At 35.8% G+C, this 20,357-nt stretch overlaps 1 protein-coding gene across 1 annotated transcript; it reads left to right on the top strand.

The window, feature by feature from the left end:
* The first annotated feature begins 19,005 nt into the window (after nucleotides 1-19,005).
* On the top strand, nucleotides 19,006-20,091 carry LOC145120136 (uncharacterized). The gene is made up of 2 exons (XM_079055929.1): nucleotides 19,006-19,237; nucleotides 19,345-20,091. The coding sequence occupies exons 1-2, from the start codon at nucleotides 19,105-19,107 to the stop codon at nucleotides 20,019-20,021; spliced, it is 810 nt and encodes a 269-aa protein (XP_078912055.1). The 5' UTR covers nucleotides 19,006-19,104; the 3' UTR covers nucleotides 20,022-20,091.
* The last annotated feature ends 266 nt before the right edge of the window (nucleotides 20,092-20,357 follow it).

A 20,357-nucleotide genomic window follows, 5' to 3' on the forward strand; every position in this document is an offset into this window, starting at 1 on the left:
GTAGGTGTCGCGGCAGCATGGACCACAATAGTCTTTTGTCTCTTCAAGGGCTCTTGTGTTGTTTTATTCTTCCTCTCTCTTCGGGACTTTCTTTTCCTTCCGTTCGGCAGCCCCTCGTTGGGGCCCGTGGTTGTTATTGCGCTTGGAGTTGTTGACACCTTTTTCGTTTTCATTTCTCTTTGTGTTGTTGAGTTGTGCCATGACAGCTGCCACAACAGCTATCAGTGTGGCTTGGAAGGTAGCGGGGTCTATTCGTAGGATCGGTGCTTCGCCGGTTGGCTGGTTGTTCCCATGGGAGGACATAATTCTGTTGTATGAGGATAAACGAGTGCGTGAGTAACCAAGGTCAGTTCTCGTTGTATTCATCTATTTATATTCGCATATAAATTTCATGTGTGGTTGTATGATTCTAAATGCTTCAATCTACGTCCTGATGATGTATTTGTGGTAAGAGTAGAAATGGACATTGTACGAATGTTATGTTTATTATAATAGAATATGGCTATCAATACAATTAGCGAATCAGGATTGCATGGATTCTAGGAGGGCGCATCTCTTCTTGATTTACAACTACTAGTTGTAACGAGGACATAATAAACCTAAGACGTAGTGCATGCATTGTAGGGCTACCATATGCCGAAGTGGCGCACCAGGCGCCCAGTCATTTTTCTCATTTCACGAATGGCCTCCTCCGTTCTCGGTTCTGTTAAGGCTTCCGTAACCTTAGTCTTAATGAGTTGTCTCCTTAGCGTGATTACTTATCCCTCTAAGGAGTGTAGATGGTTGGTGGGTCCTCCTGCTCTACGGGCTGGATTGGTATTGCTCCCGATGGGTAAGGCTCGCTAAGGATTCCTATGGTGCTGTGGGATGTCATGTATCATCTCTGAAGAGTGAGGCTTGCTAGGGAATTACTCAATGTCCCCCACTTCTTCCATCTCCTCATTGGATTTCTCGTACTCATAGTCTGTCTCCACATACTCCTCCGGTCCTAAACCTGGATCTGCCCCTTGAATCATACCAGGTTCTCCTTCGATCAACCCATTGGCCACCAGGTCCTGATAGTAAAGGACACCCTATTGGAACTCATTCATGATGACTGTGCGAGAAACGGATGGGTGAGAAGTGTGTAAGGGGAGTGTATGTAGATAGCCTTTCAAATACTCCAATCGTATTTTAATTGTTTATGTTTGAGCTCCTTAAAGCGTTTTGGATACAAGGTAAGTTTCTAAATTCATTGCCCACCATGATCACTCCCAAACACATGTTGGTGGTATTTTGAATAAATATAGTTGATCAGGCTCTATTTATCCCCAGTACGACTACATAACTGTCCGGGTTTAACCACCATGTTCAATTTCCTCCAGAGACTTTTAGTGTTATTGTGTTAATGCACACTTAGGTATGTATTTTAATTATTTTGTGCAGAGTAGTTAAGTCCCATTGTATTTATAGTTGCATATCTTGTATGATTAGATATGCCAGTTCACTATAAACAATGCTTTGATACCAATTTGTCACACCCCCGAACCAGACGGCGGAAATGTCTGGGGGTTGGGTGACTTCATTCTTGTAGTATCATCACAGAGTATATAATTGAAACATAACATCATCATCATCACACATGTAATATTACAACTGTCTTTGGTTTACATCAATAATTGTATTTCAATATTACATGCCAAAATATTCAAAGTATGATGAAAACAAAACATAACAAAATATCCATGTAATCTTGCTGACCAACCTGTTCAATGGTTTCCTGAGAATACAAGTTAATTTAAAAGGTCAACATAAAAATGTTGGTGAGTTCATAAAATGTTTGAGTAAAATGTTTTGTATTACTTTGTAAACACCAGAAAATCCGATATTTTCTGAAAAACAGTTTGATATGTTTGTGTCCGATCTTGTATTAATGCATGTGTGTTAATGTTTGTGAGAGTATAAAGAGAATGACCCCAGACAACCCGATGTTGTCTGCCTATGAGAATGTTGGAATCTCAACACCCGAGGTTGAGTACCAGCGCGAGTATTTTACCGTGTTATCAATCAAAAAGTTTCCCGCAAATTTTATAACGTTAATTCCTCTAAGTGAGTCTTTATAACCGTACTAGATAATGACAATTTCGACTGTCATGGCGTTTTTGGACGCCGACGGAATAAGGTAAGGTTTTTGTCACCCTAGACCGGTCTAGTCTAACTGTAGCGAACAGCTCAGGTGTGGGGTGTCACCCCCGTATAGATCTATACACAAACTCCCGCTATCCCTCCAGGAGACTCTAGTTATAACTACATGCTACGATTGTACACTCAATAGGTGTCAACCGACACGTCTCACTAGATCCTTAATCGAATTTACGCGAAAAAGAAAAACATATAAGGTATATTCCAGGCCCAATAAACATGAAGTGGACAACTAAGGCCCACTAAGCATGTAAATTATTTCCAGACTCAAAAGAAATGAGAATATATTTATCTCGAGCCCAATATATATGAAAAAGGACAACTAAGGCTCATTTAACATGTATATTATTTCCAGGCCCAATAAGAACGTGAATACCGAAATCGATCTGTGGTTTGTTACGTTGGTTGTTTAAGCTATGTTGTTTACCAAAGTGACATAAAAAGCTCACCTTTTTGTAAAAGGTCATTTTTTTTGTCCTAGAAACCACAAATTTACAATTGTGGCACATTTTTGGTAAAAATGACAATTTAGGTCCTTTAAGGACAAAATTTGCATTGAAGGCTAGTTTTAAGTAAAAATAACATTTTTAACTCACTTTTGTCAAAAATATCATTTTTGGCTTGGTTTTATGAAAATGTGCATTTTCGGTCCATTTATAAATAAATTCATCTTTTTGGCCAAAGTTTTAATAAATTTACATTTTTCGTTCCTCTTATAAAAAATTTACATTTTTGACACAACTTTGTTGAAAATGACATTTAAGCCCACAAGAGTCCAAAAATTTACAAACTTGGCCCAAAAACTCGTAAAAGCCCAAAAGAAGCCCATTTATGAACTTTTACACTTCTAGCCCTTTTTAAGATCACAAATATCAAAAAGATTCATATTTATCAAAATACATTCCTTTTGGTCCCTTAAAAACCGTGAGTTACATAAAATACCCCATTTTTGGTTATTTTGTCACTTTTGGCCCTCTTATGTAATTTTCTTAGTTTTAAGTAACTTTGATGTATTTTAAAACCTTTTCTTTGCATAATAAGTTTAAATAAGTGTTATGTTCTACAAATATCATCACATTTTAATAGATCTTCAAGTTCATGGAGTTTATAACACATAATCACACATATATCATGAAAAACACACAAAATCATGCATACACACATAGATCTACACAAAACAACTTGTATTCTCCCCCAAAACATAGTAAAAACCGAAAATAGGGGGTATGAACTCACTTTGGTTTGAAGATTTTGGTTTTTGGCGAAGAATGATGAGGATCTCTGCCCTATAAGCTTTATTGAGAGGATCCTCGAAAATATGATGTCTCTAGGAGTAATAACACGAGATTTGTGATGTTTTGAGGAAGATCTAGACATAAGATGGATTTATTCGACTTAATGGTGAAGTAACTTACCCAAAAGTGATGAACTTTGGTGAGAACTTGTTGTAACTCCACACCTCCTCACGTTTTTCTTTAAAAAGAATGGAGGAATTTGTTATGCTAAAGAGGGAGAATGTTTGAAGAAGTTTGGATGAAGAGAAGTGAGGATAATGCTTCTTGGCCGAGAATTTGAAGGAAGAGAGAAGAGAGGGGTTAGGGTGGTATTTGCATGATGGTTAAGGCTTAACTTCCTAGATATATGGTGGAAAATATGCATAGATTTCCATTAAATAATAATGAGGTGTCACACCCTGATTAATCCCATATTATCTCTTTTTTTGTTAAAACCGAGAATGTGAGAAAGGAATAAGAGAGAAGAAAACATTTGGGCTAGCATTAATTATAATTGAAAATATAAGGCCCAAATATGGAAGTTCTCGGCCCATTGGGCCCTTCTTATGGGTTTACGGCCCAAAGGTGGTGAAGGAATGGGGTTTACGGCCCAACTTGGTAAAGAAATTTGGGTTTACGGCCCAACATTGTTCAAGAGATTTGTTCACGGCCCATAAAGGCCCATGAGAATAAAGTGGGACATTTTAGGCCCAATAAGGCCCATGAAAAGTCTTATGGCCCAAAATGCTATTATTGAATGAATATGGGTCTATTTAAGGTCCAAATAGGGTTCCTTGACCCAAAATAGTCAAATTGAGAGTTTACTGGCCCATTAGGCCCAGCAAGAGGATCCTGGTCCATTTTGAGTTTGAACCGGGATATTAGGGTTTCAAATCCATAGTTGAGTAGATGAGATGTATTGAATTAGGTTTTGAACTTCACTCATGAGTTTTGATTCAAATGATTGATTTTGAATGAGCATAGTACATGACATCAACGTAAGTTACAAGTTATACAAGAGTTGATTTTACATGAAGACAGAATTTCATAGCTAAAAATGCTAGTTGTGACAGAAGAACTGGAAGTAGCTCTCTAGAAGGTTCTCTCCACTTCTTCCATTGCTGTAGAAGCCCAACTATAGAAGTTTAAGGAACTAGAAACCTTTTTTTGCACATCTATTGCAGAGATCTCCAAAGAGCTTTCTGCACACAAGACGCATGTTAAAGAAGCTTTTACATTGTTCTTCGCTGAACTTGGAAAGAAACATGGCAATGAATTTGAAGAATTGTGACAGAACCTCTGCCGCTATCAGGTTAACATCCTCATCATGGAAAGTGTTTGCACAAAAACCTCCCATAATTTTTTGAAATGACCAAGTGGCCCCGAGAGGAAACTGAGAAGATGGGACAATATATCAAGAAAATAGATAAAACTCATGAAACTGCTGAAATCAACACAGGTTTGGATGCTCTCTCCAAAAAAATGTATCGATCGTTTATCAAAGTCTTCGAGAAATTGGATGGTATGACTACAGGGTTCGTGAATACAGTTGGGTCGTCATTCACAAAATGGGGAAAAGAAAAAGAAGAAGTTAAAGAAGATAAACACAACTCACCAATAAAGAATGTTGATCACTCTCCTCCGAAGGATGACAATAAGAAGAAGACTGGTGAAACTTGTGAACCAAAGAAAATTCCTAAAGGAGTCACTATTGAACATATCTCTGATGAAGATGAAGACAAAGAAGAAAACAAGTCTTATTCCTCTCCCAAGAAGTCTCCAATCAAACATGCTGGTAGAACTCCACCTCGAGATCTAGGACAGAGTAAAATTATTGAAGAGTGAGAAGCCAATCCTCACTCCTCCCCAATCTTATCAGAAGAAATGTGAAAGCAACTTGCCTTGGATCAGAAGCACGAGGATCGCTTGGCCGCTCTTCTCCTTCAGGAAAATCTAAATCAAGAAAAACAAAATCAAACTCATCCAATATCTCTTGAAAAGAGTGAATATGAAGAAGTAGATGTTGATAATGTTGGATTAGTGTCTAAGTCCATAACTATAATTGGTATGTACTTGACCCCACTCGGCATGGTCCATTTGGGTTGCATGGCATCGGAACATTTGGATAGACCGTTTATGAGGAAAAGACATTTTGTGACATATTAATATATTATAAGTTCTAATATATTAATATGAAATCATGTTATTTAATTAGTATTGATCAAGAATTAATTTGGACTTAATTTAGTGATCAAAACGAGACTAATTAAATATATGGGGATTGATTGTGTAAATCATTCATTCTTATATATGTGGGCTTATGATCCAAGATTCCTTTATGTTGGGTTTAACCCATGTGGTGATCCATGGATACTCCATGGAGGTTAAAACCCATGGAGCATAAGGAATGGGTAAAGTCATGAGTTACATGGTGTAACCCTAATAGCCACACTATATAAGAACCCCTTTAGTTCAAGAAATTGGCACTAGTGATACATATTTTGAGGGCTAGCCAATTTGAACATGTATGTCTTCTTCTCATGGTTATTCCAAGAGTTCATGATGTTGTGTGAACCATTTGAGGTGTCACACTTGGGGCACTAGGCTCTCAAGCTTCATGGAGTCAAGCAACAACAACAAGGTATGTATTCTATCTATTTTAGTATCCTAGTATCAATGTTTTGGTATGCTAGTTAGGATAATACCTTGGATAATCATATTTGCATGTATAATAGAGTAAACATAGATCCAAGGTATTTAGGGTTGCATGTACACTTAGGAGTGTTAGAATGCTCAAAACCCAACAGTGGTATCAGAGACTAGGCTTGTTTTCAATTATACTTGATGCAAATTGCTGAAAAATGCTGAAAAAGTCGAATTTCGGGCATTCTGGGCACTGGACTCGCCGAGTCCACTGATGAACTCGCCGAGTCCATGAAGAAAATCATCCTACTCGGCGAGTAGGTTGATACACTCGACGAGTAGGAGCCCCAGACAGCATATTTTCGAGTTTTTTTGGCTAGAAATGGGCTAGAAACATTACCCTAAGATGTTTTTGAACTTATAAACTTGTTTTTGATGTGGTAATGTTCATACTAATCCAATTTCAAAGATAATTGTCAATAGATTCATGTTTTGTATTAGTTTAGTGATTAGGCTAATTACATGGAAAAGTTTGATTTGAATTATCTTGTTCTTATGAGTTGCTTAGATTAATAGAAAAGTTAATTGATTATGTGTTTTCAATCCATTTTAATCTAAGAGTTGATTCTAAAATGTGTTTTTGTAACTTGTCCTCAAGTTATATGAAAAGTCACATTTAAGTTTCATAAAACTCATAAAAGTTGGCAATGGTTACAAAAATGAAGAGTCTTGTCCTCAAGTTATGGAGGTTGAAGATTCACTTCATTAAGTAATAAAATGTGTAACCTTAATTAATTCCATAAGTTACAAAAATAAAGAAAAAGTTACATTCTTTTATTAGTTTAAAGTCTTCCATAACTTGTCCTCAAGTTATGGAACTTGAAGAGTTTTTTTTAAAACTAATTTAAACACATAAGTTATGGAATTAATTAGTTTTGAATAATTTCAAAACTTGCCCTCAAGTTTTGGAATTTGAAAAGTTTTCTCTTATGAATACTTTAATTCCAAGTTAAGCCCTTAGAATTTTAAAAGTTAAAATTCAACCCTTATACTTTATAATATTATAAGTTAATAATATATATATATGTATAAGAGAAAGTCAGTCTTACCGTTAGTAGGCCTCATTCACGAAGCCGGTCTATAAGGGGGTATAAGGTTACTGCCTATAAAATGGCAATTTAATGGGTGTCCACTCTCACCCACCGCTTCCTTGACTGGTGGAGGGTCGTTAGCCGAACGGGTAGGACAAGGACTAGAAATCTCTCTTAATTAAAAGTATTAATGATAAATACTAAGTAACTAAACACTTGTACATTCCCAATCTTAGTTACTTAGGAAAATGTGAAAAGGTGCTAACCCATGAAATTACACTTTGTACCTTACCAAGTCATTAGTGGAGCGTGTGTGGTTAACCGACACACTAATAAGGACTAGTAAGAGTGGCAAAGGGTAACTTGACTCTATTATAGATCGGTGGAGCGTGTGTGGTTAACCGGCACATCGATTAGGTGATAAAGTTAAGGGTACCAAGTCAATTTGCATGGTTATTCACACCTTGTTTGTGATCCTCAGCATCCCAGTCACAAACTTGAGAGGGCACAATCGAGATTCAAACATGTCATTCAAAGTTAATGTATCTCAAAAGATCTAGGAGTTTCAAATCCAATAAAAACTTAATTATATTTCGTTTTTCATGGTGGAAATTGGTAAATCGTCATTTACCTACCTTCAACTATTTTATAACTTGGATTACGGCATCCCTCTTCCAGTTATAAATAGGTTGTTGGGTCCTAGCCTTAATATTTCATATTGGGTGTTATATTAAGGACTTTAAATCAACTATCTTGAATATCTCCCAAAAGATGATCTTCCCAAATCTCTTGAAACAAGTTTTCCTAAAATGAAGAGGATGTCCCATGGAAATCATACTTCTTTCACCTCCTCCAACTATTCTCCCTAACCCACAAGTTCCTGAAAAGTTTAAGGTCACTCAAGCCCTATTGGAAAGCAAAGGTCTATGTGTGATCACATCTTGGAGATGTAGTCACATATTGACAAACCGGGAGAGTTGGGTGTCAAAGCCTAGAGGAAGCTGATAATCAATCACTTTCTAAGTCACATAGTGAGTTCCTTTGGGACTCCTATGAAACAGACTATGACAAGACCCTTAATGATCTTATCTATTTGCTAAGATCAACTTCCTAAAACTTTATGGACATTGACAATGATGACATTGGATATCCAGTAAAGCTCTCTCTTCCCAATGGAAAGGGATCAGCCATAGTCAACTTGGTTGACCAAATGGTAAAGAGAGAGGCTAAGTCTGAGATAGTCCCATTATCAATGGTCCATTGCCAAAGAAAGGGGCATTGGTTGCGAAGCTGCCAAATTTACCTAAGGATGTTGAAGTCAATAAGTTTGACTCTACTTCAGGTAAAGTCCACTATCTAACTCTGCTAAGTTTCTATTATGAGATTCTTGATACATGATGTGACTGGGTCACATGGTGATGTTTTAAGAATCAAAGAAAAAGTGAAGAAACTTAAAGAAAGAATATGCTGAATCTGATCGCGTAGATGGATTTCTATCACATAGTTTGAAGATCGGATTCTTGAGCTACTTCTTAGGAGTTATGATATTTTGCTTAGGAATAGATAACAACAAGTTTTCATATGGATTGTAAGGATGAGTTTTTCCGCAAAGTTTTAAAATAAAAGGTAAATCTTTTGATTTTATTTATTTTAAAATATCCTTACAATGGCATTTGTGAAAAACTGTGTTGCTTATAAGATTCCATTAAGAGCAAGAGTGGAAATATGAATTTGATTCTTTCATTTGTGGTAGTGTCTAAATTTACCAAATAAGGAAATATTCTCATCACCCAAGTTTCAATTGGACCGAAACTTGGAATCATGCAATTTGTAGAGCATGATGAATGAGAACCTTCAAGCATTGGAAAAATTAAGACTAACTACTTGTTCACATGGATGTGTGAGTCAAGTAACGGACTAAGGGATCGAGTACACATTCTTGTGCACTGATTAAGTCCACCACAAAAGATCGATAAGACTATTCGTCATGATTTACTAAAGTTTAGTAAATATGGTTATACTTACAGGCTTAAGTATAATTCTGAAGCATTGGAAAAAGGTTTCAATGTATGGCAGAGCGAATAAGAAGAATCAACTTAGGCAGAAAGATAAAAGTTTCTCAAATCTAAAAAGATGGGAGAGTACTTTAGTATCATGTTATATAATCACCTTAATGATTAAGAGACCTTATCACAATTCATCCTCTGAGTGCATTCTGGTAGCTAAGAAGAGGAGCTATGAATTGTTGAAGTGGTTAAATCAAGAAGATGATTTATACTTCGTTCCAAAAACAATTCTTAGAGTTATACTCTAAGATTGTAACTTGAGTGACATGTCTTAAAGAAGGTTTAAAACACTTGTCAAATGTAAGAGTAAAAGTTTTCTACTCTTGTACATTTGAAATTGGTAAGTTGTGATGTTTTGGATAAAATAAAGACCAACTAAGGCCAATTGTGTGAAGTGTTTGTCTTGATTAGAATCCACACTATCTCTTGAATATCTGACAAGAAAGTCTTATATGTCAAGAGGACAGTGGGAGTCTTAAAGGTCTTGAAAGTCTCAAGAACTAATCAAGAATAAAACCTGAAGTTCTTCACTAGCACACGACTTGAGGTTTATAACCTATCGTGTCGACATGTCTGTGCCTATTCAAGTTGGCTTTGCATAGGAGTTCTGAGAGTTCTCAATTGGTTGCACAGCTACTTGGAAGCAATGGCAGGCCCTTGAGCTGCCAAATGGCAAGAATTTAAGATTGCACAAGTTTAATCCATATAAGTGTGGATTTGTCAGTAACCTTGTCTTGTGATTATGGTTTTGACAAAATTCATATGGATAGGAACTCATACACCATAAAATCTAAGTGTCATAAGGTTTCTCTCCGATTCATGAAAATGATGGTGAGGAAACACTTTCACGAAGTAGATTTTAGCTAGATAGTAATTGTGATATTTGCATTCTCAAAGTTGTTAGTGGAGCGTGTGTGGTTAACCAGCACACTAACATGGACTTGTGAGAAGTGGTAAAGGTCTAAACAATCGAGACTATGATTACGACATCCCTTTTCATAGTTCTTAAAATTGTTTAGACACACCTGTGAGCTATCTAAGATAAGGTGTATGATATTGATAAAGTTTTATCAAAGCAATCTAGTATCAGAAATCTGAACTTTGGTAAGAAAGTCAATAAAGTATTGATTTCTAGAAGTCCAGCTGATTTCTGATTATATGTCAAAGCTAGTGGGAGCATAAGTGTTATGCTAATAATCATCATGTTAGTGGGAGCATGATAATTATGATAAAGGTTGCAAGTTAGCAATGTTAATTATAGAAAACAAAAGTTTCAATTCGTGAGGTTGCAGGGGTTGAAAAAGTTGTTTTGCTATAATTAAGGGAGAGAAAATTATACTTCATTTCAATTCTAAAAGCTTAGATTGAGGTTTTAAGTCGTATTTAGTCAAGGATATATATATGAATTTCATGTTGGAATGACTCAACATAAGGAAATTCTGTATATGGGTCCATTATTTGCGTTCTAAAATTCGATTATGATTACGGCATCCCTTTTCATAATCTGAATTATGAGAACTTGGCAAATAGAAATGGAAATTTTATAGCAAAAGACTGGTTTAGTCTTTATGTGAGACATCATGACTCGAGTCCCATATGCTTCGGATATAGGATCGATTACATGTGCTATATTTATCCTTTCTAAAATTTTCCAAATGCCTGGGGCATTAAGAAGGGAAAAGGTCTAGAACTGGATATGACTAAAAGGATTAAGCAATTGTCGAGGACAATCTAAGGTTTACCAAAGATTGGTTGCTCAAGGACAGTTGGAAGTATAGTGATAATTCTGGAAGGACCATATTGACATAATCTGTAAGGAGGCAACTCTTGTTCAAAAGTGATAGTCAAAATGGAATATGGAAATGTTTCAAAGTTGGAAATTATTCAATCTGTGTAAGATTAGGAAACTTAATGCAAGAAGGATATTTCCAAGGAGCTGATCTCCTTTGGAATGCTCTGTAATGGTTGTTGTCAAGTCTTTCTGACTCTGTGCATAATCATTACAGGAGGATCAATGCATATAAGTTTAGAATCTAACAGATTTCAGTAAATGGCATGAATTTGGAATTCTTGCATTTGCAGTAAGGATTTGGGACTGTGAAAGAGGATCATTGGAGTTATGTTCAATTGATCTAATTCACAAAGTGAAGATCATAGACAAACATAGTATGCATACTTGGTGTATGGCATGACTAGTGTTTAGAAAACATAGTGTACATGCTTGGAGCATGGGACAACTATTGTTTTATATTCAAGAATAAATTTGATAGCTGAAACAGTATACAATAATGTGTAATCATATGGTGATAAATAAAAGGTGTTTTATTTATGTTCATAGGTTTTGATACCATATTAGATTCTATTATTATTGTGTTTCATTTTGCATGTTTTGACTTCCCGAATAACTAGGTCGTTCTTCCTGATTGACTAAGTTATTCAAACTATCCACAGTCGGTCATATGTTGGAAGTAGATATGAATCAAGACTGTCATGGGTTGGCTTGTAGAGGTCTAAGATGTTGGACAAGGGGCTACAACACTCATGAGTGCTCATAAGTTCTGAGTATTGGATTCAACCCGCGCTTATTGGAATCACTTCATGGATTTTATCACGAGTGATCATGAGACGATAATATCTTATATTCTTCAAACCTAGAGATATGAGTTGTTACTATGAGTTGGTTGTACATTGATTGCACGAAAACGCATTCGGTAACTCGGTGTTATAAAACGTGCCTTTGTGTATGATTCAACAAGTAGTAGAACAAGCCATATGAGTCGAAGTTTATCCATTCCTTTTACCTTCGGGATAAAAGCGATATCTGTGGGGCCCTCGATGATTTGGTGATGACAAATGTAAGTGCTCGGCTGGGCCTGGACTGATTTGATTTGTTCAATTAGTCAATCGTCATAAATCGGAAATCGGGAAACAACAAATGGACAGAGAGAATGATTATAATCCATGTCTCAGTCCATATGATATCTAGAATGGAGGAATATGTGATCCCTTATCTAATGGACAAGTCATTGACAAAGGTCAGAGTTCATCTACAAGGTCAGAGTTCGATAGTGGCTTTTGAGAGCTACGATTGCCAGTTGGTTCCTGAAGTCATACGCAATAATAGTTTTAGACTTATCCAAGTGGGAGACTGTTGGATTAGTGTCTAAGTCCATAACTATAATTGGTATGTACTTGACCCGACTCGGCATGGTCCATTTGGGTTGCATGGCATCGGAACATTTGGATAGACCGTTTATGAGGAAAAGACATTTTGTGACATATTAATATATTATAAGTTCTAATATATTAATATGAAATCATGATATTTAATTAGTATTGATCAAGAATTAATTTGGACTTAATTTAGTGATCAAAACGAGACTAATTAAATATATGGGGATTGATTGTGTAAATCATTCATTCTTATATATGTGGGCTTATGATCCAAGATTCCTTTATGTTGGGTTTAACCCATGTGGTGATCCATGGATACTCCATGGAGGTTAAAACCCATGGAGCATAAGGAATGGGTAAAGTCATGAGTTACATGGTGTAACCCTAATAGCCACACTATATAAGAACCCCTTTAGTTCAAGAAATTGGCACTAGTGATACATATTTTGAGGGCTAGCCAATTTGAACATGTATGTCTTCTTCTCATGGTTATTCCAAGAGTTCATGATGTTGTGTGAACCATTTGAGGTGTCACACTTGGGGCACTAGGCTCTCAAGCTTCATGGAGTCAAGCAACAACAACAAGGTATGTATTCTATCTATTTTAGTATCCTAGTATCAATGTTTTGGTATGCTAGTTAGGATAATACCTTGGATAATCATATTTGCATGTATAATAGAGTAAACATAGATCCAAGGTATTTAGGGTTGCATGTACACTTAGGAGTGTTAGAATGCTCAAAACCCAACAGATAATCATCTCTTTCTCCCAAGAAGGTACATTATTAGAATATTAGAATACCGGGACATGGTTCCCCACTACACATATGATGCTCCTTTAAACTCAGAGTTTGAAAGGGATGTTCCAAACTTTCCCAATGCTTAGTACTTTCCAATCTTCCATCCTCTTGAATTTGTCAAGCCTAGAGTGATCCTATGTATGAAAAAGGGACAACATTGAGTGACTTCTACTCCAAATATCAACATAATATTTATGGGTGGTTAAACAGAACAATCATCAAAGTCAAAGCCTTCTGATACCGTTCATTCAGAAGCACTTCATACGATGCATTCGATTTGCATAGAAACGATGAATATGAACATTATCTCACCTAAGTTGAATTTCCTATCTCCAATCCTACTGATCTCTTATACCTTGAAAAAGAGTTAAAGAGAATAATTTATTCCAAAGAATCAACAAGGTCTACTCTCATACCGATCCAAACTTTTCTTCAAAGACTCACGTTTAAGATGTCCACAGTCGATTTTGAAGTAAAGACCATTATTCCATTGCCACACTTTGAGGAATTAGATTCCAGCTTGGAAGGAACTAAAGAAAGATACTATGAGATCACTGACACTCCTAAACTCATAGTCGTTTATGGAGTTAATGAAACATAAGAGAAGCCTTCAGACTCAGTCAGAAGCATCATTGCTCAGACTCCTTCTTAAAGAGTATTATGCATGTTGCAATGTAAACTCCAGAAGCCTTTGATGGAATCAAGTTGGAGATTCTCAAACAAACTGAATTGATGTTCATTGTCAGAAGATTCTATAAGAGGATGATTGATCTTCTGGACAACTCTCAAGACATTTGAAGCAAGAGCAGTTACGGTCACTTAGGGGGGGATTGTTAAGCCTTAAAGTGACCCTCCATAAAAGTTCATCTATAGCTGTTATCCATAGATTTTCATTGTCATCCGTAGGAACGCATCAGAGGAAGTTGAGTTATGTATTTTGACATTTAGGGTTAGCAGTCTTTGTCTATCAGTTCGTAAAGATGCTCAATCATTAACTACTAGAGAGGATCTTGTCTATATCTTGTATCAGCTTTTATTTACAAGATTACCATTTTGCGTATCTATAAAAGGGAAACTGATATGTGGTTCTCCTTACACCTTTCCCAAATCTTTCTAATACAATCTACCTTGAAATACAATATTGCTCTTTTGTTCATCATGTTTATCTATTTACGCATTATGTCTTTCATTCTATATATCAGTTGTTAAGTTTATATCTTCTGCACTTGTCATAATTAAAAGATTAATCTTGCTTATATATATATATATATACACACACACACTAGGGGTGTAGCCACGAAAAGCAGCGACGACGTATAGTTTCTTTTGGCGATATATATATATATATATATATATATATATATATATATATATATATATATATTGCAAAAATGTTATGTTCTCGCTAAAACCCATTCATATCCCAAAAATTCAGGAACTACTATCAGAGTTTTCATCGGTTGTTGTTTTGTGTGTTAGATATTTGTATCTTAAATTTAAAAGTTTGGACAACTTAAAATATAATACTATTTTATCGATAGATTAGTTTATTTTTGGAAAATGACACATTAACCTAACAATATATTTCGAATTTACCTATTCAGTCCTTTAACTTATTTTTGTGCTTTTTGAAGCAATAAAGTAGACGATGACCTGTTTATTTAGTCCCTCTAACTTGAAATAGTCTATCTACTATGATACATAGTCGGTTGAAGAATATGTGGCTGCCTAATCAGCATGATGTGGCTGACATGTGGATTTTCACACAAACAATTGTCACACCCCCAACCGTCGGTGGAAACACCGGGTGGTGTAACGTCATTCTTCGTATCACAGTTATATAACATACAGTGAACAGTACTAAAGAAAATACATACCTTTATTGATGATTGAAAGTTACATTATTGTTTTCCTAGTACTTATTACATAATATCCGACTATGGCATACTTCTTAATGAACAGAAAGGTAATAGTAAAACTTCTCCTGTTCGAATACATACCAGCTTTTCAAGTTCCTGAAAACACATGCATTTTAAAATACGTCAACATAAAGTTGGTGAGTTCACAGGTTTTGACTCCATATGAAAATAATACTTTTCTTAAGTTCAAAAGTTTAGTTTTTGAAAGTATCATTTTGACGCTCCAACATTTAGTATATATATATATTAGGTATAATAGTTTACTTATCAAATAAGTGTTATACCTAAACGTTCCTTGAACCTAGGGTATAAGTAGGGGGAAACTTATACTTAACATTAATACTTGTATACGACAAAGTATAATATTTCTAACAATTTGCTACCATGAGCCTGTAACCGCTGCTATGACATAATACATCTGATAAAACACACTCATGATTTACCATGAGAAACAACACAATCATGATTTACCATGAGAAACAATACCGCACGCTTCATCGACGCCGGAACAATAACAAGTAAAAGGATAGTTCGTCACTCGCTTATGGTTGACTGTAGCTAACAATCACAAGTGGGGTGGTCAACCCGTATACTAATTATACACGACTTCCTCGCTCACACGGGTTAACGGTTACAGTTCAGAGGATTTCCGCTAAGATCCCCAATCTTAGTTGATGAATACAATTACTCATGTAGACTCCGACGACTTCCTATAGCTCTAACAACAAAAGCATTTTCATGTCTAAAACCCTAAGTTATTAGACATTGCTTTTAAACATTTCTCCTAAGTTCATATTACTTTAGGCAGTACAACGGCTATAACTTGAGGAAGAAACCAGGTTTTATCTTAACATAAAAACCAACAATAACAATACATAACATACTAAGTTTTATCTTGTCATAAAACCGACAATAACAACCTATAGCATACCAAGTTTTATCTTGACATAAAACCAATAATAACAGCATACTTTTTAACATATAGAACGTCCGAATATAACTTCAGATGTATATTGCACACAACATATATATATAGAATCCTAAGTATAACTCAAGATCTACATTAGCACCAGAACACGCTAACAAGTTGATAATAGTTGTATATATTCAAAATATTATATTTAGAACAACTATATCCCGGTTATTATAATTATCTACGTTGATATTAATATACTATCATATAGACATAATAATAACGTATATACATTATTTATAATGCGTTTTCCCCCAAAAATATTAGAAAGTGGGGCCATGAAACTCACCCTAGTAGCGTGATTTTATGTAATCTAAGCAGAAACGGTCAGCGGTACGAGGTCGTCGGGACTCGGGATGCAAGAGGGCTTCAGCAAAGGAGAGAGGAGAAAGGGAAATGATGTAAGGAAGTGTCAAGGTCGGACCTGCTATTTATAGGAATATTTTTGGCCTCTCACGTCGTGAGCCATATAGTCTTACGTCGTGAGCCATGGCTGGTCACCCCGTAGACTTGCCATTTGCGTCCCTAGCTTCGGAAGGTGGCCATGTGACTCCTCACGTCGTGAGATATCCTTGCTCACGTCGTGAGCTTAGAAATTATCCCTTCGTAGCCTCGTCACGCACCTTCTAGATCCGAAATGTGGCAAAATGACTCCTCACGTCGTGAGTTTCCGTGCTCATGTCGTGAGCTCAGTTAGATTAGGGTTTCTGACAGCTGAATCTTCGGAAGGTCGTAACTTTCACATACGAACTCCGTTTTTGACGTTCTTTATATCCACACGTAGGTATTTACGAGTACTACAACTCTCTTTTAGACTCCAATAGCTAGTTCTAAGTCTATTTTTAATTCCTCTTATTATATAGATTTATAGTGTTCGGTTTATCATAACTTCTTCATGCGAAGTCAGATTCAGACGTTCTCTATATTTTTGGAATCGTATGGACGTATACTTTGAGTTGCATCATAAAGAAATTTCGTATTTGTATTAGAATTTATCATGAACTACATAGTAAGTTTATCATATTACTAGTTTAACAACAACATCACATTACATGATTGGCATAATCACATGTGATTGTCTATTGACCTATTTTGATTGGTGTTACAACAATCAAATAAACAACTATTTTTTTTCTCTTTCTCTCTCTCTCTCTCTATCTCTCTCTCTCTCTCTCTGTCCACCCACGCACAAGAATCCACAATCCACAATCCATAAATTTCCCACCCACAAACTCAAACACAACCTCAAAACCGCAACCACCCTGATTCAAAGAAACCCTTTTGTTTTCTGATCTAATTCAACATTTTATGTACTTCTTCATTCAACTCTGTACATGTGAGTTTTGTTAAATTTTTTGACTTATGGTGGCTTATGTTCTTAGTTATCTCTTATCTTTCTACTTGAACTCCATAAAACCTTTTGATTTATCGTTTCAAGCACTTGTTTTCAGCTCGTATCGGGTTTCAAATTTCAACATCTCTTTGTACTGATTTTGTGAGTTTTCTTAATTTCATTTCCGAAACCCTTTTAATTTTTCGGATATAATCACTTGTTTTGATCTGTTTCTTTTTTTTCCTAAAATCCCGTGTTAGTGTTCTTGATAATCTTTATGTCTTAAATTCAACACACTTTTGATTTACCAGCTTCAATCACTTTTTTTGTTGTTGTTTTTCCTTTTGAGTTCTTATCCATATTTTTATTTGATTCCATTCATGCAGGCTGTTATATTTTGAAATTTACTGCTTTTTTTCCTTACTTATTTGATTGGCAGCAGCTCGATATGAGTATATGCCAACTTTAGTGTTAATATTTTTTATTCAAATGAGCTTCTAAGATCTATTCAAATCAAGTTTTTTGAAGCTAGGTTTTTGAAGAATGTGAAGTCAAAAACTGAATTTGAAACTTACTTGGTTTAGTTCTCTAATATCTAGGCTTCAGAGGTGACAGATAAACAACAATATAGGTCTAGTAAGTTCCTTGCTGTCGAGTTGCAGCATGACGACGGAGCCATTCCGGATGAACCTCTGGCCAACTGCAAGGTGACGCGATGGAGTTCTGATCTGCTAGTGACCGTGGATTTCCCTATTGTTGTTTGAGATTGAGCAAGGTAGTTTGTTGGGAAGTCAAGAACTGTTGTGAACTTACGATGAGGTGAGGAAGATGAAGACGATGAATGGTAGGAGAGAGAGAGAGAGAGAGAGAGAGAGAGAGAGAGAGAGAAGGATAAGAGGAATATATGCTCTAACCATCATATAATTTTGACTTTGAAGTTTAATTTTAACCAAACAATTGTCTATGTTGCAAAACCGTAAAGGGGTAATCGGGTTATTCCTTCATTTTGTCCAAAGGAATCAATTAAACCAGACAAAAACAACTTTATTCCCTCAAAAAACATGAAAATAAGTTAAGAGATTGAATGTACAAATTCGAAATATATTGTTTGGCTAATGTGTCATTTAGTTAAAATTTTGAATGTTTTAAAATTATAGTATTATTACAAAACCAGACAAAAACAATTTTATTCCCTTAAAAAAACATAGAAATAAATTAAATGACTGAATGGATAAATTCGAAATATATTGTTGGGCTAACGTGTCATTTAGTTAAAATTTTGAATGTTATATTGTTATCTTTCAATCAATTTTTAAAAGTCAAATTTTCATATACTCACGTTGTCGATGTCCCACTCTTTATTGTCAGTTTTGTCGATGTCCCACTCTTTATTGTAGTTTTCTATAAAAGAAGAACGTTTATTTGTTAAAAAGCAAGCTATTTTTTTTATATATAATATAATTAGATATTTGAAAACTTAATTTCACTGTTAACCTCGAGAAAACAAAAAAACGTGCAAGTATTCATAAGGGCATTTAAAAGGACACGTAGTGGTTGCATTGTTCTTCGTCTCACAGCATTCAACTCTCATAGAGTCATATCTCTTTCAGTAATCACGTTCATCTCTGCCGCCTGCCACAACCACCGAAAATGGGAAGAGCACCTTGCTGTTCAAAGGTCGGTTTGCACCGAGGTTCATGGTCCTCCGAAGAGGACAAGCTTCTTATCAACCACATTCAAACTCATGGCGAAGGCCAATGGCGGGCGTTACCTTCAAAAGCTGGTACATTAATTAGCTTCTTACATGTTGATTGTAAGCTTGTTTAATGATTTTTGTGTTGACAACTACATAGAAGGTTTAAGTTTAGTAAGATGTTGTTATGGACGTAGGGTTGCTTAGATGCGGGAAGAGTTGCAGATTGAGATGGATGAACTATCTACGGCCAGGTATCAAGAGAGGAAACTTCACTTCCGATGAGAATGACGTCATTATCCGGCTGCACTCTCTCCACGGCAACCGGTGGTCACTCATTGCAACGGAGCTCCATGGTAGAACCGACAACGAGATCAAGAACCACTGGAACGCTCACCTCCGGAAGACGGTTGAAAACGCCGGCCACCACCATCCAAAACTGTCGAAAAACAAGAAGAAGGTAAAGAAGATGAGAAAATCGGCCGATCGGAAAGCAGAAACAACGAACCAAGGAAAGTCGAAGAAAGTCAAACTTGATCGATCTCCTTCTTCCACCTCGTCTTCACCTTCTGTGTCGTTGAGCAAGAACGAAAGTTCTGATAATGGGATGATGAGTGGGGCATCATCGAGTTGTACGATTGACCTTGGAGATGTTGACTTTGACTTTTCATGGTCAAATTGGACACCATTGTTGGAGGTGGAAGGTACAAGCACCATGGACTGTCAACAAGATGAGGATATTCTAATGGACGGCTGTGATTTATTTATGTCCACAGCCGATGAAAGGTTGATGCTAGAGAACCTTTATCATGAATACCTAAATCTCCTTAATCAAGAAAATGAAGAAGTACTAAATACTAATCAAATAATGTAGTATTGAGTTTTCCTTAATGTATTACTCTATTTATTAAATTTAATATTTAATGAACTGAAACTAAAACAAAGTTTTGGTTACACTTTGTTAAGATTGATTAAGTTTTGCAACATTGTAAATGCAAAATTAACTATAATTTTTTATGCCACAAACTATAAAGACCGGAGGGTGTGTGGAAACTCTCCTCACTTTTTTCCTGTCATGTATCTTTTCCCCCATTTTTCTTTCCTTCGCTAAAGTGTGTATGCAACTTCATTCACATTTTTTTTTTATTTTTAAATAAAAGTAATTGATTTTTGTGATTTATAGTTTTTTTAAATAAATAATAAACATAAA

The sequence above is a fragment of the Lactuca virosa genome, chromosome 6 (assembly GCF_052849685.1).
Source record: "Lactuca virosa cultivar CGN04683 chromosome 6, Lactuca_virosa_CGN04683_v6, whole genome shotgun sequence".
In the NCBI taxonomy this organism is placed as follows: Eukaryota; Viridiplantae; Streptophyta; class Magnoliopsida; order Asterales; family Asteraceae; genus Lactuca; species Lactuca virosa.